Genomic DNA, 22,944 nt, shown 5'->3' on the forward strand with positions numbered 1-22,944 from the left:
TTTTATTAGTAATAGTGGGAGTAAAACTATCACAACCATCATCATAAATTGCAGGCATGGTATAATCATAATAAACTTTATCCTCCATAGTAGGTGGCACCAAAATACCACTATCATTATAATCATCATAAATGGGAGGCAAAGTATCATCAAAGAAAATTTTCTCCTCCAAACTTGGGGGACTAAAAATATCACAACCAGCTTCCCCAAGCTTAAATTCTTCCATAGCATTAGTAATAATAGTATTCAAAGAGTTCATGCTAATAACATTGCTATTTTGCAAACAAAGTTCCATGGGTTTTTTAATTCTCTCTTCAAACACATCATGTCCTAATTCAATATAAAGTTCATAAAGATCTCTATTTTTTTTGTTGTTTTCCATTAAGCCTAACTAGTGAAAATAAAAACAAGAAACAAAAAGATGCAATTGCAGGATCTAAAGGAAATAGCTTCGAGCACTCACACACCGGCAACGAGTGCTAGGAAATAGCTTAGTAGTCGGAGGATGTGAATACCTTTTACCTTACCTCCCCGACAACGGCGCCGGAAAATAGCTTGATGTCTACGCACGCTTCTATTCCTGTAGACAGTGTTGGGCCTCCAAGAGCGAGAGGTTTGTAGAACGGCAGCAAGTTTCCGTTAAGTGAATCACCCAAGGTTTATCGAACTCAGGGAGGTAGAGGTCAAAGATATCCCTCTCAAGCAACCCTGCAATTACGATACAAGAAGTCTCTTGTGTCCCCAACACACCTAATACACTTGTCAGATGTATAGGTGCACTAGTTCGGCGAAGAGATAGTGAAATACAAGTAATATGGATGATTATAAGTAGTAATTGCAATCTGAAATAAAAATGGCAGCAAGCAAACATGTGGCAGAACTTGTTGGAAACGGTGTTTCAATGCTTAGAAACAAGGCCTAGGGATCATACTTTCACTAGTGGACACTCTCAACAATGATCACATAAATAAATAAGTTCTCTTCTCTTATGCTACTTTCAAAGACTCTATTGTTGGATAACAAACACCATTCATTGTGTAGGACTACGAGAGCACCCTCAAGCCGGAGTAAACAAGCTCCACAACGTCATAAAGGAATCACACACGATGCAAACACACGTCCATTGTCACACCATGGAGAGTAATTCCGGAGTTCATATTAAAGTAACTCTAGAGTGCATAATAATAGTTAACTTCATAATCTACAAGAGATCACAATCATAACCTACGCCAAGTACTACATGATGCACACACTCGTCCACATTACATCATGAAGGAGGAATAGACTACTTTAATAACATCACTAGAGTAGCACATAGTAATAGTGATACAAAGCTCATGATCACATAAAGATCACATGGGAGAGAGAGATGAACCACATAGCTACCGGTACAGCCCTTAGCCTCGGGGAGAACTACTCCCTCCTCATCATGGGAGACATCGATGGCGATGAAGATGGCGGTGGTGTCGATGGAGATGACTCCGGGGGCAATTCCCCGTCCCGGCGGCGTGCCGGAACAGAGACTTCTGTCCCCCAAATCTTGGCTTCGCGATGGCGGCGGCTCTAGAACTTTTCTCATACCGTGGCTTATGTTTCTAGGGTTTTCGAGGCGGAGAGAATATATAGGCGGAAGGGCAGCCTCGGAGGGGTCCTGGGGGACCCACACCATAGGGGGGCGCGCCCCCCTTGGCCGCGCCGCCATGTGGGGTGGGGCCCCCAGGGCTCCCCTCTGGTCCCTCTCTGGCTCTCTGGAAGCTTCCGTGAAATATAAGATCGTGGACGTTGATTTCGTCCAATTCCGAGAATATTTCCTTTGTAGGATTTACGAAACCAAAAACAGCGGAAAACGAGAGCCGGCGCTTCGGCATCTTGTTAATAGGTTAGTGCCGGAAAATGCATCAAAACGATATAAAGTATGAATAAAACATGTAGGTATTGTCATAAAACTAGCATGGAACATAAGAAATTATAGATACGTTGGAGACGTATCAGTGGCTCCCCCATAGGCTGGCGCGCCAGGGGGCCTGGCCGCGCCGCCCTGTGGGGTGGGCCCCCTGCTGGCCGCCTCCGACTCTCCTTCGATGTTCTGGAAAGCTCCGTGGAAAATAAGATCGTGGGCTTTTGTTTCGTCCAATTCCGAGAATATTTCCTGTGTAGGATTTCTGAAACCAAAAACAGCAGAAAACAGGAACTGCACTTCGGCATCTTGTTAATAGGTTAGTGCCGGAAAATGCATAAAATCATTATAAAGCGTGAGCAAAACATGTAGGTATTGTCATAAAACTAGCATGGAACATCAGAAATTATAGATACGTTGGAGACGTATCAAACATCCCCAAGCTTAGTTCCTACTCGCCCTCGAGTAGGTAAACGATAAAAAGAATAATTTCTCAAGTGACATGCTACCAACATAATCTTGATCATACTATTGTAAAGCATATGAGATGAATGAAGTGACTCAAGGCAATGATCTATAGTTTGCTGACAAATAGATAATGACTAAACATATAGCAAAAACTTTTCATGAATAGTACTCTCAAGACAAGCATCAAAAAGTCTTGCATAAGAGTTAACTCATAAAGTAATAAATTCTTAATAAGAGGTTTTGAAGCAACACAAAGGAAGATTTAAGTTTCAGCAATTGCTTTCAACTTTCAACATGCATATCTCATGGATAATTGTCAACACAAAGTAATATGATGAGTGCAATAAGCAAGCATTTAAGAATGAATGCACACAGTTGACACAAGTGTTTGCTTCTAAGATAGAAAGGAGTAGGTAAACTGACTCAACATAAAGTAAAAGAAAGGCCCTTCGCAGAGGGAAGCAAGGATTAAATCATGTGCTAGAGCTTTTTAAGTTTTGAAATCATATAGAGAGAATACAAATAAAGTTTTGAAAGGTGTTTGTTGTTGTCAATGAATGGTAGTGGGCACTCTAACCCCCTTGTCAAACAGACTTTCAAAGAGAGGCTCCCATGAAGGACGTTATCTCTACCAGCAAGGTAGATCATCCCTCTTCTCTTTTGTTTACACATGTATTTTAGTTTTATTTATAAATGACACTCCTCCCAGCCTTTTGCTTTCACAAGCCATGGCTAACCGAATCCTCGGGTGCCTTCCAACATTTCACATACCATGGAGGAGTGTCTATTTTCAAAATTAAGTTGCTTACGGATGAATCAGGGCAAAACATGTGAAGAGAATTATTAGTGAAGGTTAATTAATTGGGGCTGGGAACCCCGTTGCCAGCCCTTTTTGCAAAATTATTGGATAAGCGGATGAGCCACTAGTCCATTGGTGAAAGTCTGCCCAACAAGATTGAAAGATAAAACACCACATACTTCCTCATGAGCTATAAAACATTGACACAAATAAGAGATAATAACTTTTGAATTGTTTAAAGGTAGCACATGAAGTATTTACTTGGAATGGCAGAAAATTACCACATAGTAGGTAGTTATGGTGGACACAAATGGCATAGGTTTTGGCTCAAGGTTTTGGATGCACGAGAAGCATTCCCTCTCGGTACAAGGCTTTGGCTAGCAAGGTTGTTTGAAGCAAACACAAGTATGAACCGGTACAACAAAACTTACATAAGAACATATTGCAAGCATTATAAGACTCTCACCTGTCTTCCTTGTTGCTCAAACACTTTTACCAGAAAATATCTAGACCTTAGAGAGACCAATCATGCAAACCAAATTTCAACAAGCTCTACGGTAGTTCTCCACTAATAGGTTTAAACTACATGATACAAGAGCTTAAACATGATCTACTTGAGAGCTCGAAACAATTGCCAAGTATCAAATTATTCAAGACAATATGAAGCATTTTCTGTTTCCATCCAAATAACAATAAGTGCTGCGGCTTTCAGCTTTCGCCATGAATATTAAAGTAAATTAAGAACACAAATGTTCAAATGAAAAAGCGGAGCGTGTCTCTCTCCCACACAAGGATTTCTAGGATCCGAATTTATTCAAACACAAACAAAAATAAAAACACACAGACGCTCCAAGTAAAGCACATAAAATGTGGAAGAATTTAAAATATAGTTTCACTAGAGATGACCTGATAAGTTGCTGATGAAGAAGGGGATGCCTTGGGCATCCCCAAGCTTAGACGCTTGAGTCTTCTTGAAATATGCTTGGGTGACCCACGGGGGCATCCCCAAGCTTAGGCTCTTCACTCTTCTTGATCACATTATATCACCCTTCTCTCTTGACTCTTGAAAACTTCTGCCACACCAAACTTCTCATAAACTTCATTAGAGGGGTTAGTACTCAAAAACTTTAATCCACTTTAGTTCTGTAGTGACACATTGCAAGAACTCAATAAAACATTAGCTACAGCTCTCCACGTCTAGAAAGCCTTACTTAAAGTCCACAAGAGACAATGCAAAAAACAGAGACAAAATCTGTCAAAACAGAACAACCAGTAAACATGAATTTTTTCGAGGTACTTCCGTTGTTCAAATATGAAAACTCAAAACTAATGAAAGTTGCGTACATATCTGAGGATCACGCATGAATCTTTGCAGAATTTTTAGGTTCTCCTACAGAGAGATCTACTCAAATTCGTGACAGCTAAAAATCTGTTTCTGCGCAGAAATCCAAATCTAGTATCAACTTTCTATTAGAGACTTTACTTGGCACAACAATGCGATAAAATAAAGATACAAATGTATTGCTACAGTAGTAACAAGAACCTTGACTCAAATAAAAGAAAAATTTCAGAAATAAAATAATGGGTTGTCTCCCATAAGCGCTTTTCTTTAACGCCTTTCAGCTAGGCGCAGAAGATTTTAATGATGCTCACATGAAAATAGAAAATGAAGCAAAAGGAGCATCAAGAAGCAAATTCAAAACACATTTAAGTCTAACCCGCTTCGTATGCATAGGAATCTTGTACACAAATAAATTCAAAAAGAACAAAGTGACAAGCATAGGAAGATAAAACAAGAGTAACTTCAAAAGTTTCAGCATATAGAGAGGCGTTTTAGTACCATGAAAAATTCTACAACCATATTTTCCTCTCTCATAATAATTTTCAGTAGCTTCATGAATAAATTCAACAATATAACTATCACATAAAGCATGTTTTTCATGATCCACAAACACATAATTTTTATCAAGATCAAAAATAACGGGATCAAAACTTTCAAACCTACTTTTTTAAAATCTATGATGGCGCGTGAGACACACGTCTGTTGGGAACCCCAAGAGGAAGGTGTGATGCGTACAACAACAAGTTTTCCCTCAGTAAGAAACCAAGGTTATCGAACCAGTAGGAGATGAAGGCCACGTGAAGGTTGTTGGTGAAGGAGTGTAGTGCGGCGCAAGACCAGGGATTCCGGCGCCAACGTGGAACCTGCACAACACAATCAAAATACTTTGCCCCAACTTAACGAGTGAGGTTGTCAATCTCACCGGCTTGCTCGTAAACAAAGGATTAAACGTATGGTGTGGAGAATGATGTTTGTTTGCGAAGAACAACAAAGAACAGAGTTTGCGGTAGATTGTATTTCAGATGTAAAAGAATGGACCGGGGTCCACAGGTTCACTAGTGGTGTCTCTCCAATAAGATAAAAAACATGTTGGGTGAACAAATTACAGTTGGGCAATTGACAAATAGAGAGGGCATAACAATGCACATACATATCATGATGACTACTATGAGATTTAATTAGGGCATTACAACAAAGTACATAGACCGCTATCCAGCATGCATCTATGCCTAAAAAGTCCACCTTCAGGTTAGCATCCGCACCCCTTCCAAGTATTAAGTTGCAAACAACGGACAATTGCATTAATTATGGTGCGTAATGTAATCAACACAATATCCTTAGACAAAGCATTGATGTTTTATCCCTAGTGGCAACAAGCACATCCACAACCTTAGAACTTTCGTCACATTGTCCCAGATTCAATGGAGGCATGAACCCACTATCGAGCATAAATACCCCCTCTTGGAGTCACAAGTATCAACTTGGCCGAGCCTCTACTAGCAACGGAGAGCATGCAAGAACATAAACAACACATATATGATAGATTGATAATCAACTTGACATAGTATTCCATATTCATCGGATCCCAACAAACACAACATGTAGCATTACAAATAGATTATTTTGATCATGATAGGCAGCTCACAAGATCTAACATGATAGCACAAGAGGAGAAGACAACCATCTAGCTACTGCTATGGACCCATAGTCCAAGGATGAACTACTCACACATCAGTCCGGAGGCGATCATGGTGATGTAGAGTCCTCCGGGTGATGATTCCCCTCTCCGGCAGGGTGCCGGAGGCGATCTCCTGAATCCCCCGAGATGGGATTGGCTGCGGCGGCGTCTCTGGAACTTTTTCCGTATCGTGGCTCTCGGTAATAGGGTTTTCGCGACGGAGAGTATAAGTAGGCGGAAGGGCAGAGTCGGAGGGCTCACAAGGGGCCCACACCATAGGGCGGCGCGGGCCCCTCCTTGGTCGCGCCGCCTTGTGGTGTCGCCACCTCGTGGCCCCACTTCGTATCCTCTTCGGTCTTCTGGAAGCTCCGTGGAAAAATAAGACCACGGGCGTTCGTTTCGTCCAATTCCGAGAATATTTCTGTGTGGGATTTACGAAACCAAAAACAGCACAAAACGAGAGCTGGCGCTTCGGCATCTCATTAATAGGTTAGTGCCGGAAAATGCATAATAATGATGTAAAGTGTGTATAAAACATGTGAGTATTGTCATAAAACTAGCATGGAACATAAGAAATTATAGATACGTTTGAGATGTATCAATCTATAACAAGATGATTGATCATTCTCAAGAGATATGGGACTCTTAGATAAAGTCAAGACCTCTCCAATCCCATTTTCATTAGTAGTACAATTAATATTATCAAGTAACATAGGACCATCGTCTAGAGCTTTATCATAAACATTTGCTAAGCAAAACTCTTTAATACCATGCATTTCGATATCAGGCACAAACAAAGCATTATCATAAGATTTATCAAAATAGTATGGATTATCATAGATAACAGTAGCATAATTATTCTCACAAGTTTTACTCATAGGGAATATTTCAAGAGAATCCACGGGAACATAACATTCATCCTCCTTTGGTAAGCATGGAGGACAATCAAATAGTGTAAGAGATAAAGAGTTACTCTCATTAGAAGGTTGGCTTGGGTAGCTAATCCATTCTTCCTCCTTTTGTTCATCACTCTCCTCCTCTTTTTCATCCAATGAGCTTTCAGGTTCATCAATTTCTTCTTTCACAGGTTCCTGCAAATTGTGAGTGCATTCTTGTGCATGAATGAGTCTCTCTTTATAATCAATGATATAAGGATTATTGATGTAATGTTCTATGCAATAATCAATGATAGAAGAGACATAATCTTTAAGGTCATTACAAGCAACACAGGTTTCATAATTTTTAGACATGAAGGATTCTATTTCAGAAGCTCCCATAAATAAAACAAATTGTCCTACTTCTTCGAACCCAAGATGAATATAGTTTTTCCAATGATAGTTCACAATAAAAACTTCTTCACTAAATCCACATTGGAATTTAAGATGTTTAGTATCATGTTTAGAGCAACAATTTATATCATGGCGTTTAAGCAACATTTTAGCAATTGTATTCAATTTTTCTAACATGGCACTCATGACTTTACCCTTTCTTGATTCTCTATAATTCATATATAATTCTATAAGCTCCATACAGGTTGTGGGTTTTTCCATAACAACAGTTTTTTATTTTTCAGTTTTCAATTTTTTATGGATTTTTGGGTATATAAGAAAAATAAAACAAGACAAAAACAAACTAGACAAAAGTAAACTAAGCAAAATAATACTAGACAAAAATAAACTAAGCACAAATAAACTAGAAAAAAGTAAACTAAGCAAAACAAAATAAAATAAAAATAGAGAGAGAGGTAGAGTGTACTCCCCAGGTGAACTTATGAGTAGAGCTATGCTCCCCGGCAACGGCGCCAGAAAATAGTCTTGATAACCCACAAGTATAGGGGATCGCAACAGTCTTCTAGGGAAGTAAACCCAAATTTATTGATTCGACACAAGGAGAGACAAAGAATACTTATAAGCCTTAACAACTGAGTTGTCAATTCCGCTGCACCTGGAAAAGCACTAGTAATAGGGGTGATGTGAAAGCAGCAGTAATATGAGAGTAATAGTAACGATAACACGGCAGCGATGAGCGAGTAACACAGAAGCAATGTCACCAGAAAATAGTTGATACTACTTCTAATGGCATATAGGATCGAGTGAGTATTTCATGATGAAAGATGGACCAGGGTTCCCAGCTATCTACACTAGTGGTAACTCTCCAATAACAAGCGTTGGGTGAACAAATTACAGTTGGGCAATTGATAGGATTGAAATAGCATTAAGACAGAACATCAAGTTTATTAATCATGTAGGCATGTTTTCCATATATAGTCATACGTGCTCGCTATGAGAAACTTGCATAACATCTTTTGTCCTACCAGCCGGTGGCAGTTGAGCCTCAAGGGAATCTACTGGTAATTAAGGTACTTCTTTTAATAGAGCACCGGAGCAAAGCATTAACACTTCGTGAAAACATGTGATCCTCATATCTAAGCCTTCCCCTCTAGTTATCCTAGTTGTTGTCACTCTGGGGCCTTGGGTTCCGGACATAGACATGTGCAAACAACTTGTAGATACAATCTAAGCAATAATTATAGAGCTTAAATCTAAGATCATGCCACTCATGCACTAGTGACAAGCATTAAACACAACGAGATTGCAGCAACAATAACTTCACAAACTTTATAGATATACTGATCATAATGTAACAATTCATCGGATCCCAGCAAACACAACACCGATTAGATCAGTTGGATCTCAATCATGTAAGGCAGCTCATGAGATCATTGTATTGAAGTACATGGGAGAGAGAGTACCAAGTAGCTACTGCTAGAACCCGTAGTCCATGGGGGAACTACTCACGGAGCATGATGGAGGCGGTGGCGTCGATGGAGAAGGCTCCCGGGGGAACTTCCCCGTCCCGGCGGCGTGCCGGAACAGAGATTCTGTCCCCCGAAACTTGTCTTCGCGATGCCGGCGGCTACGGAACTCTTCGTGGAATATGACTTGATTCTTCAGGGTTTTCGCGACGGGGAGAATATATAGGCGGGAGGGCGGCCTCGGAGGAGCCAGGGGGTGGCCCCCCATAGGCTGGCACGCCAGGGGGCCTGGCCGCGCCGCCCTATGGGGTGGCCCCCCTGCTGGCCGCCTCCGACTCTCCTTCGATGTTCTGGAAAGCTCCGTGGAAAATAAGACTGTGGGCTTTTGTTTCGTCCAATTCCGAGAATATTTCCTGTGTAGGATTTCTGAAACCAAAAACAGCAGAAAACAGGAACTGGCGCTTCGGCATCTTGTTAATAGGTTAGTGACGGAAAATGCATAAAATCATTATAAAACGTGAGCAAAACATGTAGGTATTGTCATAAAACTAGCCTGGAACATCAGAAATTGTAGATACGTTGGAGACGTATCAGAGTTCAAAACCAGATTCCCTTCAGCAAAAACAATTGAGGACTTGGCACACTTTAGTAATTATTCATGAGAACTCTGCGTGGAGCAGTTATCAATCTAGAGAAATGGTCTGGTGACATTGAACCTATTTATGTCATGGAAGAAGCTTGGCTCAGGATAAAAGGGATTCCTATGAAGTTCAGGAACTGTTCTATTGCATTTTACGTGGCTAGTTTAGTTGGTAAACCCTTGGCTCTGAATAAGAATTTCCTCTGACACTTTTGTTGTATCAGAGTGAAAATTGGTTGTCATGATTTTTCACTTGTTCCTAATACTAGGATTGGTGAAATAAAAATAGGATTTTATAAATTTTAGTATACTATGGAGTTGTTTGAACCTACTCATAATCCTGGAACTACAATTGGTGTCACGGATACTATTCAAGGTGGAGAGGGTAATCATGGTACCCCAAAATGCCACAAGATTGGGATGAAGTATGCCAACGCTGGTTCTCAATCTGCTCCCCCTAAAATATCAAATAATTCACATGCTGGTTCTCAGTGACAAGTTGCTCCTCTTGTGATTGTTCAAGTTTGCAAAGACTCGGGAAAAAGGAAACTGTTTGAAGTAGAATACCTTGGTTCTATGTGTCAGTTCTCTGAGGGAGCTTCTAGTTCTTCTTCTATTCCTTCTAGTGTTGTTCCTCCTTTTCTATTGGAAGTGCATAAATTTGTGGTAGATGCTCTTGCTCCTGTCTCCGTAAAGAATGTGGGGGAATCTCCCAGTCAGACAGATGATCCCTGATAACCCACAAGTATAGGGTATCGCAACAGTCTTCGAGGGAAGTAAAACCCAAATTTATTGATTCGACACAAGGGGAGACGAAGAATACTTATAAGCCCTAACAACTGAGTTGTCAATTCAGCTGCACACTGGAAAAGCACTAGTAACGAGGGTGATGTGAAAGCAGCGATAATATGAGAGCAATAGTAACAGTAACACAGCAGCAGTAGCAGTAACACAGAGGCAATGGCACCCGAAAATAGTTGATACTACTTCTAATGACATATAGGATCGAGTGAGTATTTGATGATGAAAGATGGACCGGGGTTCCCAGCTATCTTCACTAGTGGTAACTCTCCAATAACAAGTGTTGGGTGAACAAATTACAGTTGGGCAATTGATAGGATTGAAATAGCATTAAGACAGAACATCAAGATTATTAATCATGTAGGCATGTTTTCTATGTAGTCATACGTGCTCGCAATGAGAAACTTGCATAACATCTTTTGTCCTACCAGCTGGTGGCAGCCGGGCCTCAAGGGAATCTACTGGTAATTAAGGTACTCCTTTTAATAGAGCATCGGAGCAAAGCATTAACACTTGGTGAAAACATGTGATCCTCATATCTAAGCCTTCCCCTCCAGTTATCCCGATTCTTGTCACTGCGGGGCCTCGGGTTCCGGACATAGACATGTGCAAACAACTTGTAGATACAATCTAAGCAATAATTATAGAGCTTAAATCTAAGATCATGCCACTCGTGCACTAGTGACAAGCATTAAACACAACAAGATTGCAGCAACAATAACTTCACAAACTTTATAGATAGGCTGATCATAATGTAACAATTCATCGGATCCCAACAAACACAACACCGATTACATCGAGATGGATCTCAATCATGTAAGGCAGCTCATGAGATCATTGTATTGAAGTACATGGGAGAGAGAGTACCAACTAGCTACTGCTAGAACCCGTAGTCCATGGGGGAACTACTCACGGAGCATGATGGAGGCGGTGGCGTCGATGGTGAAGGCTTCTGGGGGCACTTCCCCGTCCCGGCGGCGTGCCGGAACAGAGATTCTGTCCCCCGAAACGGAGTTTCGCGATGGCGACGGCGCCCCTGGAGTCTTTCTGGAATATCGTCGGGTGTTGTAGGGTTTTCGCGTCGCGAAGAATATATAGGCGGAAGGGAGGCGTCGGAGGGGTCCCGAGGGGCCCACCCCCATAGCTGGGCGCGCCCCCCCTCTTGGCCGCGCCGCCAGGTGGTGTGGGGCCCCATGGCCCCTCTCCGTCTCGCCTTCGGTGTTCTGGGACCGTCTCGGTAAAATAGGGGAGGTTTGGCTTTTGTTTCGTCGAATTCCGAGAATATTGCCCGAATAGCTTTTCTGGAACCAAAAACGACGAGAAAACGAGAACCGGCACCTCGGCATCTTGTTAATAGGTTAGAGTCGGAAAATGCATAAAATCATTATAAAGTGTGAGCAAAACATGTAGGTATTGTCAGAAAACTAGCATGGAACATCAGAAATTATAGATACGTTGGAGACGTATCAAGCATCCCCAAGCTTAGTTCCTACTCGCCCTCGAGTAGGTAAACGATAAAAAGAATAATTTCTGAAGTGACATGCTACCAACATAATTTTGATCATACTATTGTAAAGCATATGAGATGAATGAAGTGACTCAAGGCAATGATCTATAGTTTGCTAACAAATAGATAACATATAGCAAAAAAAATTCATGAATAGTACTCTCAAGACAAGCATCAAAAAGTCTTGCATAAGAGTTGACTCATAAAGCAATAAATTCTTAATAAGAGGTTTTGAAGCAACACAAAGGAAGATTTAAGTTTCAGCAATTGCTTTCAACTTTCAACATGCATATCTCATGGATAATTGTCAACACAAAGTAATATAATATGTGCAATAAGCAAGCATGTAAGAATCAATGCACATTTGACACAAGTGTTTGCTTCTAAGATAGAAAGGAGTAGGTAAACTGACTCAACATAAAGTAAAAGAAAGGCCCTTCGCGAGAGGAAGCGAGGGATTAAATCATGTGCTAGAGCTTTTTAAGTTTCAAATCATATAGAGAGCATACAAATAAAGTTTTGAGAGGTGTTTGTTGTTGTCAACGAATGGTAGTGGGCACTCTAACCCCCTTGTCAAACAGACTTTCAAAGAGCGGCTCCCATGAAGGACGTTATATCTACCAGCAAGGTAGATCATCCCTCTTCTCTTTTGTTTACACATGTATTTTAGTTTTATTTATAGATGACACTCCTCCCAACCTTTTGCTTTCACAAGCCATGGCTAACCGAATCCTCGGGTGCCTTCCAACATTTCACATCCCATGGAGGAGTGTCTATTTGCAAAATTAAGTTGCTTACTGATGAATCAGAGCAAAACATGTGAAGAGAATTATTAGTGAAGGTTAATTAATTGGGGTTGGGCACCCTGTTGCCAACTCTTTTTGCAAAATTATTGGATAAGCGGATATGCCACTAGTCCATTGGTGAAAGTCTGTCAAGAGTAAATGACAAGGTTGAAAGATAAAATACCACATACTTCCTCGTGAGCTATAAAACATTGACACAAATAAGAGATAATAACTTTTGAATTGTTTAAAGGTAGCACATGAAGTATTTATTTGGAATGGCAGAAAAATACCACATAGTAGGTAGTTATGGTGGACACAAATGGCATAGGTTTTGGCTCAAGGTTTTGGATGCACGAGAAGCATTCCCTCTCGGTACAAGGCTTTGGCTAGCAAGGTTGTTTGAAGCAAACACAAGTATGAACCGGTACAAGCAAAACTTACATAAGAACATATTGCAAGCATTATAAAACTCTACATCTGTCTTCCTTGTTGCTCAAACACTTTTACCGAGAAAATATCTAGACCTTAGAGAGACCAATCATGCAAACCAAATTTCAACAAGCTCTACGGTAGTTCTCCACTAATAGGTTTAAACTACATGATGCAAGAGCTTAAACATGATCTACTTGAGAGCTCAAAACAATTTCCAAGTATCAAATTATTCAAGACAATATGAAGCATTTTCTGTTTCCAACCAAATAACAATAAATGAAACGACTTTCAGCTTTTGCCATGAATATTAAAGTAAATTAAGAACACAAGTGTTCAAATGAAAAAGCGGAGCGTGTCTCTCTCCCACACAAGGATTGCTAGGATACGAATTTATTCAAACACAAACAAAAATAAAAACACACAGACGCTCCAAGTAAAGCACATAAGATGTGACGGAATAAACATATAGTTTCACTAGAGGTGACCTGATAAGTTGTTGATGAAGAAGGGTATGCCTTGGGCATCCCCAAGCTTAGACGCTTGAGTCTTCTTTGAAATATGCTTGGGTGACCCACGGGGGCATCCCCAAGCTTAGGCTCTTCACTCTTCTTGATCACATTATATCACCCATCTCTCTTGACCCTTGAAAACTACGCACACCAAACTTCTCATAAACTTCATTAGAGGGGTTAGTACTCAAAAAACATTAATCCACTTTAGTCCTGTAGTGACACATTGCAAGAACTCAATAAAACATTAGCTACGGCTCTCCACGTCTAGAAAGCCTTACTTAAAGTCCACAAGAGACAATGCAAAAAACGAGAGATAGAATCTGTCAAAACAGAACAGCCGAGTAAACACGAATTTTTTAGAGGTACTTCCGTTGCTCAAATCAGAAAACTCAAAACTAATGAAAGTTGCGTAAATATCTGAGGAACACGCATGAAATTTTGCAGAATTTTTAGAGTCTCCTACAGAGAGATCTACTCAAATTCGTGATAGCTAAAAATTTGTTTCTGCGCAGAAATCCAAATCTAGTATCAACTTTATATTAGAGACTTTACTTGGCACAATAATGCAATAAACATGATAAGGAGAGGTTGCTACAGTAGTAACAACTTCCAAGACACAACAAAACAGTAGCAAAATAAAAACATGGGTTATCTCCCAAGAAGTGCTTTCTTTATAGCCATTAGATGGGCTCAGTAGATTTTAATGATGCTCACATGGAAATAAGAGTTGAAGCAAAAGAGAGCATCAAAAAGCAAATTCGAAACACATTTAAGTCTAACCCGCTTCCTATGCATAGGAATCTTGTACACAAATAAATTCATGAAGAACAAAGTGACAATCATAGGAAGATAAAACAAGAATAACTTCAAAAGTTTCAGTATATAGAGAGGTGTTTTAGTACCATGCAAATTTCTACAACCATATTTTTCTCTCTCATAATAATTTTCAGTAGCATAATGAACAAACTCAACAATATAACTATCACATGCAGCATGCTTTTCATGATCTACAAACACATATTTTTTATCAAGCTCAAAAGTAATATGATCAAAACTTTCAAAATCACTTTTATCAATAATATAACAAGATGATTGATCAATCTCAAAAGATATGGGACTCCTAGATAAAGTCAAAACCTCTCCAATCCCATTTTCACTAGTAGTACAATTAATATTATCAAGTAACATATGACCATCATCTAGAGATTTATCATAAACATTTGCCAAGCAAAACTCTTTAGTACCATGCATTTCGATATCAGGCACAAACAAAGCATTATCATTAAATTTTTCAAAATAGCATGGATTATCATAGATAACAGTAACATAATTATTCTCACAAGTTTTACTCGTAAGGAATATTTCAAGAGAATCCACAGGAACATAACATTCATCCTCCTTTGGTAAGCATGGAGGACAATCAAATAGTGTAAGAGATAAAGAGTTACTCTCATTAGAAGGTTGGCATGGGTAGCTAATCCATTCTTCCTCCTTTTGTTCATCACTCTCCTCCTCTTTTTCATCCAATGAGCTTTCAGGTTCATCAATTTCTTCTTTCACAGGTTCCTGCAAATTGTGAGTGCATTCTTGTGCATGAATGAGTCTTTCTTTATAATCAATGATATAAGGATTATTTCTGTAATGTTCTATGCAAAGATCAAAGATAGAAGAGACATAATCTTTAAGGTTCTTACAAGCAACACAGGTTTCATAATTTTTAGACATGAAGGATTCTATTTCAGAAGCTCCCATAAATAAAACAAATTGTTCTACTTCAATTTTTTTAAAAATACTAAAATACTACGTCTATTTTAAAATAATTATCACATATTTTATCAAGATACATGTATATTCATATCTACCACAAAGCTGCGATATTTATTTTGAAACGGGAACAAAGATTGTGCGCGAAGGGAAGACAAAAGTGAGCATGGAGGTCAAAGATGGGGCCATGGCGCAGCCGGCCTCCAGGCGCCATGGGGGCCCACTGGACGGGGGTCACCTAGTCATACCTGCTTGTCAACACTCTACACTACAGCCCCGTCTCGTCCTCATTCCTCCAGCTGATAGGTCGCCACCACCCGACCCGTCACGGACTCCGGCGGCCCTCACCGCCGGCTCGCCCGATGCCTCCTCCACCACGCCGGCACATCGCCGGCGATGCCAACCCCACGCCCACCACCTCCCATTCCGGCATGGTCAAGCTCCTCGCCGACATCCTGCACCACACCGCGCCCTCCACCTGGCCGCCGGCGCTCGCGTCGCCGGCGCTCCGCAGCCGCCTCGCCCCCGCCCACGTCTCCTCGCTCCTCCTCCTCCCGGCGTCGCTCTCCCGCCCGGACCTCTCCCGCCGCTTCCTCCTCCTCCTGCCTCCCCACCTCGTCTCCCCGCTCTGCCTCTCCCTCCTCGCGCTCACATTCGTCTCCGCCTCGCCGCCCTCCCCGCCGCCCTCCCCGCACGCCGCCTCCCTCCTGCTCTCCCTCGCGTCCTCCTCCCCTTCCGCGTCCTCCTCCTTCTCTTCCCTCTCCCACGCCTCCTCGCTCTCCCCCTTCCCACCCGCCGCCACCGCCGCCGCTGCCACGCTTCTCGCCTCCTCGTACCTCCGCCTCCGCCGCGCCCGCGACGCAGCCGCCGTCCTTCACCTGTCCCTATCCGCCGGAATCACTCCGAACCAATACACGGTTTCCCAGATATTGTTCTCTCTTGTCAAGATCCGTCAGTTCACCCTTGCCCGTGCCGTGTTCGATGAAATGCTTCAGTCTGGTGTTCGTCTGGACGAGTATGTTTACACTGCTGGGATTCGGGCTTACTGCGAGGCCCGGAATATCGATGGCGCGAAGGGGCTTGTGGCTAGGATGCAGGATGAGGGGGCCAACGTCAGCGTGGTGCCGTACAATGTGTTGATCTATGGTTTGTGCAAGAATCAGCGTGTTCAGGAGGCGGTGGAGGTAAAAAATAGCATGGTGGCCAGAGGAGTTGCAGCTGATGAAGTGACTTACCGGACGCTAGTGTATGGGTTTTGTCGGACGGAGGAGCTGGAAATGGCATTGAGAACGACATATGACATGGCCAGGCTAGGCTTTGTGCCATCAGAGGCCAATTGCTCATTTATGCTTGATGGGCTACGAAAGAGGGGGAAGGTTGAAGAGGCTTTCAGGTTAGCTTGTCGGTTGGGCGAGTTGGGCATGGTGCCCAACATATTTGCATATAATGCGTTGCTTGATAGTCTGTGCAAGAATGGTATGTTTGGTGAGGCAGATAAGCTTTTCAATCAGATGTTAGACAGGGGTCTTAAGCCAAATGAGGCGACCTATTCAATATTGATACATTCATTTTGCAAAAGGGGGATGATGGAGGATGCACTTGATATGTTTGATAGGATGAGGGAGAAGGGTGTCAGAGTGACGGTTTATCCATACAATTCCTTAATTAACGGTTGCTGCAAACAGGATGATTTAGACAGGGCAATGAGCTTTCTGAGCGAGATGGCTGATATGGGAGTGACACCGAATGCAGCTTCATATTCTCCACTCATAGCTGGTTTCTGTAGAAAAGGGGATCTGTCCAGTGCTGTGGAACTCCACAGGGAGATGGCTGAGAAGGGTGTTGCATGGAATACTTATACGTTCACAGCACTTATCAATGGCTTCTGCAAGGCTAAAAAGATGGATGAAGCTTCTCGGTTGTTTGATAAGATGATTGACAGAAACCTAGTACCAAATGAAGCAACTTTTAATGTCATGATAGAAGGGTATTGCCTGGTAGGTAATATAAGAGAGGCATTCCAGTTATATGATCAGATGGTGGATAGGGGCCTTAAACCTGACAATTACACCTATAGGTCATTGATAAGTGGAATATGCCTGACCAGTGGAGTGTCGAAAGCGAACGAGTTTGCTGCTGATATAGAAAAGAACTGTTCTTTGCTAAACAAATTTAGCCTAGCCGCACTTATGCATGGATTCTGTAGAGAAGGAAGATGGACCGAAGCATATGGTGTTCGGAATGAGATGGCAATGCGGGGAGTCAAACTTGATCTTGTCAGCTTTACCATTATTGTATATGCAGCTTTGGAACAGCATGATGCGGAAAAATCCTGTATGTTACTGAGGGAAATGAAACAAAATAGTGTCAGGCCAGACAATGTGTTCCATACATGCATGATTAACATGCATTCAAAAGCTGGAAACATGGTTGAAGCATTAAATTGTTGGGACAAGATGATTGCTGATGGCTGCTTTCCAAATACCGTCACGTATACGGTTTTAGTAAATAATCTCTGCAAGTCAGGGCATTTGAGCAGCGCAGAGCTCCTTTGTAAAGAAATGTTAGCCAGCCACTTCCTTCCTAACAATTACACTTATAATTGTTTTCTTGATTATTTTACAACTGAAGGGGACCTGGAGACAGCTAAAGATCTCTATTTTGCCATGCTTCGAGGCTCTCTTGCTAACATAGTGACAGTTAACACATTGATCAAGGGGTTCTGTAAGGTTGGGCAGATTCAAGAAGCAATTGACCTTATTCGTAAGAGTACTGAAAATGGCTTTTCTCCTGATTGCATCAGCTATTCTACAGTAATACATGAACTCTGCAAGAAGGGTGATACAAATAAAGCGTTTGAGCTTTGGAATGAAATGCTGTACAAGGGATTAAAGCCTGATATTGTAGCATACAATATTTTGATACGGTGGTGCAATGTCCATGGTGAAATTGATAAGGGTTTAGAAATATACAATGATATGATTAAGAAAGGGGTGCAACCGAACTGGCACACATATAGAGCTCTTCTCTTGGGAACTTCTGTGATGACCAGCAAGCAAGATGATATACTGCTGATAACCTGATGTTTAGGGTCACCCTTTTAATGGTCTTAATCAAGTAGTCTGACTCTCATCGCACCGAGGAGCTCCCTGAGCAGTTGCTGCATGACAGATCTGGGGCTGCCAGAATATGCAACTGCTTCTTTCAGGTGAACTATCTCACTCTAGGTCTAGTACTTGATGTCATATTTTTAGTACGATTTTAACTTGACGATACTGTGTCAATTGCTACAACTTTCAGTGGTTTATACTGCAGTGGGCAAAAAAAATTCTGTCGGTTCTTGGTGTTGTTTCTTCCATGACAGTGTCCCTTTTGCATAGTAATGATTTGTCTGGTTACTCCATATAGACTGATTGCATGGTTCATCTCAACGATTCTTTTTAGCTGCCTTTAATTGTAACCGCAAGGAATGAAATAACGAAGACCATCACTTAAACTCTAAAAGCTTGACATTAACTATTTGCAGTTTCAGTTCTAAATTTGCAAGCAAAAAACTATCTACAGTTTTTCATAGTCAAATTCTGGAAGAAAAAGAAGATTAAATAATATTTGGACAGTGTTATTTCGATCGAGTAACATGGGCTTTTAATTATTGTAACAGTGATACGGCGATGCCTGAGGTTTTGGGCATATCAGCGAAATGGACAAAAATCTTGATGGTTGGAGTGGTTGATGAATCTGAATCCCTCGAAAGCTAAGCTCGGTGACCATAACATGGTCCTGCAGTCCCCTGTGTGGTACACCTTATCTGCCTTTTTTGAAGGTTTAGTTTGACTTTTACATGTGCACGAAGCTACCATGTTAACTGATTTGGTAAGAAAACTGAACTTGCGCTGCCAACAGGAACATGATGTCCGTGAATCGTGGTCTGTATGGCATGACCTCCATTCCTGATGGAGTGATGGTGTGCTCGTCTGTCTAGATGCCAGTTGTGCTGGTTTCCACTGTATTGTTCATTCGTTGCAGAGCAACTGGGCAAGGTCTCTTGTTTCTGGCAAAACTATACAGGTGATACTTGCAGTGCCCTTTCTATTTGTGTTTGTTACTGAAGTTCTTTTTTTTTCTTGCGTGGAGTTTGTTTTTCAGTTGTACACTTGTGGTCGAGGTCACTTGAAATACGCAGTGCAGTCTGAAAGTTTTTGTCTGTTGTGTTATTTACCAGGAACTCTGCTGGAAGCCTGGATAATGCAATCCTGCTGTTGTGGAAGTTTCCCTCGTTTGCTCGGACTGCACAGTTTGTTGGATGTACAGTAGATCCGTGAGTTGCACAACTTTCAAATGTGGCTGTACCCGTGTACATATAGAAGCAAATCGAAGAAATGATCATCCATACGCTTCAACTGTTTAACCCTGACGAGCATGGATGGTTCCATTTGTATTTCTCGGTGACAGGCTACCAACAGCGCTGAGCACTCTTTTTTTTTTCATGTTTGGGAAGCAGACAATGTCTCCTTTAATATGTTGTAAAAAATATTGTATTCTTGATGGTTCCTAACTGTGCACGCTCCCAGCGGTTTGGGATGCGACCGTGTTGATGGTTGCCTGAATATACAGCCACAGTAGAAGTAATACTGGAGCAACGCACCAAACTGATCATGGGCTGCTGCTTGTGTGGTACTGTGGTGTGGCATGGACGATGAAGAAGTTGGGACTCGGGAGATAAAAAAAAGTGGAGGCAAGGTTCTGGTTTTCTTCTATACTAGCAGTACTCTCTCCGTTCAGATTAAAACCGACACTAAGAGTGCAGAGGGAGTAGCCTATGTAGGTACTTCAGATTAAATCGACGCTAAGAGTGCAGAGGGAGTAGCTTATGTAGGTACAGTTGTCGCGTCGATTAAAAACGACCAGAGGGAGTACATGGGTGTACATCTGAAAGAGCTTTATGAAAGAAGGACAAGTGCCAAGATCGCCTATACCTGGGTCGCCCCTTTTTGTTTTCTGTTGGTGACATTTTCCTTGGCCATTGAGCTTCTGTTAACTCGCTTAAAATTACCTGCAAACTGATGTCGTATCTGGTCGAATGTATTAATTGTCTGAAATCATGTAGAGTATCATCTGTATTTGCGCATGGCCACATGGGTATGGTATTTTGATCTACATGTGCCATTTGACCGATGTTATCGTTGATCCCTGTTCCCATGTGTCCCATCGCCACAGAGGTGATCTGTATCTTTCACGGCTGGCGCTGCCGTCTGCCTAATCGACCCGCTACGTTGGCACAAAGCTGTAAATCAGGCCGCCGCCGCCGCCGGCGGTATCTCGAGATATGTGATCATGCATGTGGACAAGTTGATGGGCAGCTCGTGCTATCGCATATACTCCCTAGTCCCTACTAAAGTAATCACCGAGACGTCGGCGCTGCCGGCCAACATGGCCATGTTCGCTCCGGGGCAACTTGTCAACTTGGCGGCCGGAGCCGGACCGGACGCAACCACTTACTCACCAGTCACCTCTATAAAAGCCTCTACCCAGTGGCCAGTACCCACTGAGTTCATCGACCAGCCAAACTCCACCGCACCACGCCTCTCTCCTCGATCACGATCGGGGAAGCGTCCATGGCGCCCAAGCCGGAGAAGAAGCATCCCGCGGCGGAGGAAGCAGTGGCGAAGGATCCCGCGGGGGAGAAGGCCCCGGCTGGGGAAACGTCCAAGTCCAACACCGCGACCACGTCGGCGCCGCCGGCGGAGAAGCCGCGGCCGGCGCTGAGGAACTCCTTCGTCAACGACGTGTTCGAGAGGATCGAGGGCTAGGCGTAGCTTCGATCCAGCGCTACGTTACGACAATAAAGCCCAGTGGCCACTGGCCTGTAGCCCTGTACCATCTCGCCTACCGTGAGATAGGTCTGTTTTTTTTTTTTGATTCTGTGAGATAGGTCTGTTGATTTGGCGCGTGTATCGAGTAATGGCATTTGTTGATGAAAAATGATCCTATTCCCCGGGGGCTGCGAGTTTCGGTACCTCCTGGTGGAGAGTTGTCAGCTCAGTTTCCATCGTTGGTTGATATTGCGCCATGTCACCCACCTCGCGGACAGCGCGTGCCTCCAATCCCTCGTTTGCTGCATCCAACCGACCACCTTGTCGAGACATCTCGGGCTCGTGGGTTGTTCCTGGTGGAGAAGTTGGCGACGGCTGAAAGAACATATCTTCTTAAGTGGTTTTGGTGTTGATGACAACGGTTATATTTATCTAATCTTTTGTATAAGAATTGTAGGATTTTAGCCATGGTAATATTACCCAAAAAGTTTGAAGAGTTTCAAGTTGTTATAACTGGGTAATGCAAGGTTCTTCACTGAAGTGAATTGTTGCAGAAGAAATGAAAAGGAAAGAAGTAAAGAAAAGAAAAGGAGAAAAAATGGGAAGAAGAAAAGAAGGAAGGAGGGAGCTGGGAGGCGGAGGTACCGCCGGGCGCGGCCGGTACCACCAGCGGGGTGTTGGGTTCGTTGCATGGAAAACAAAAAAAAAATTATATCACAAAGACGAATAAATTCAAGATCCAATCTATGAAAAAGCCAAGATCTAATCTATGAGATCGGAGCAACAAGATAGAAGAGACACTAACCCTCAAAGATCCAAAGTCTTAACGAGATCAGATCTCGTGGTTGATGTAGACGATCCTTCCGGTGCTGCAATCCGACAACACTTCCGTACTCGGTCACACGTACGGTGTCGATGACGTCCTTCCTCTCCCTGTTCCAGCGGGCAGCGGAGGTAGTAGATCCCCTCGGAATCCCAGTAGCACGACGACGTGGTGGTGGTGTGGAGGAGAAATTCCCGTAGGGCTTCACCAAGCCTGCGCAGGAAGAAGGAGGGAGAGAGAGGCGGCTAGAGTTTGGGGGGATGTTGTGCTGCGCCCCAACCCTCCCCTCCCTCTTATATAGGTGTGGGGGGCTGCCTTGGCTCCTCGTCCAAGCCCTAGGGTCGACCAAAAAGGGGGACAACTTTCCTCCAAAGTTAAGTCCCTATTTTCAAGGGATTTGATCTTATCCACTTGATCCAGCCGCATGGGCCTTGGGGGCTGGTGTTCCTGGCCCATGTGGGCCTATGCAATCCCCTCCGGTCCATGTTTGTCGTTCGGGATAGGTGGGCCCCACTATGGTACCCTTTGGAACCTTCTAGAACATTCGGTACAATACCGAATAATCATGAACTTTTCCGGTAACCTGAAAATGACTTACCATATATGAATCTTATTCTCCGGACTATTCCGGACCTTCTCGTGATGTCTTGGATCCCATCCGAGACTCCGAACAATATTCAGTCTCCATCTCATATTCCATATCTACTTAAACAATATGAACCTTAAGTGTGTCACCCTACGATTCGTGAACTATGCACACATGATCAAGACACCTCTCCGATCAATAACCAATAGCGGGACCTGGAGATCCATAATGGCTCCCATATATTCAACGATGACTTCATGATCGAATGAACCATTAACATACAACACCGATTCCCATTGTCGCGGGGATACTTTACTTATCCGAGGTTCGATCATCGGT

General features: G+C 42.6%; 1 protein-coding gene and 1 long non-coding RNA gene across 2 annotated transcripts in view; both read left to right on the forward strand.

Moving 5' to 3' along the window:
- Positions 1-20,297, forward strand: part of LOC124664093 (putative pentatricopeptide repeat-containing protein At5g59900) — a 56,767-nt gene extending 36,470 nt beyond the window's left edge. Inside the window, exons 2-6 of the mRNA XM_047201692.1 lie at positions 15,658-16,013; positions 16,248-18,591; positions 19,045-19,180; positions 19,287-19,451; positions 19,606-20,297. Of these exons, the coding sequence (XP_047057648.1) occupies positions 15,658-16,013; positions 16,248-18,466 (2,575 nt within the window). The 3' untranslated portion in view covers positions 18,467-18,591; positions 19,045-19,180; positions 19,287-19,451; positions 19,606-20,297. The remainder of the gene's footprint in view (positions 1-15,657; positions 16,014-16,247; positions 18,592-19,044; positions 19,181-19,286; positions 19,452-19,605) is intronic.
- Positions 20,298-20,949: 652 nt separating this feature from the next.
- On the forward strand, positions 20,950-21,394 carry LOC124667954. Its single transcript, XR_006991496.1, has 2 exons — positions 20,950-21,283; positions 21,316-21,394. It is a non-coding gene; the product is annotated as an uncharacterized LOC124667954 (long non-coding RNA).
- Positions 21,395-22,944: the final 1,550 nt, after the last annotated feature.

Source organism: Lolium rigidum, chromosome 6 (assembly GCF_022539505.1).
Source record: "Lolium rigidum isolate FL_2022 chromosome 6, APGP_CSIRO_Lrig_0.1, whole genome shotgun sequence".
Classification (NCBI taxonomy): domain Eukaryota; kingdom Viridiplantae; phylum Streptophyta; class Magnoliopsida; order Poales; family Poaceae; genus Lolium; species Lolium rigidum.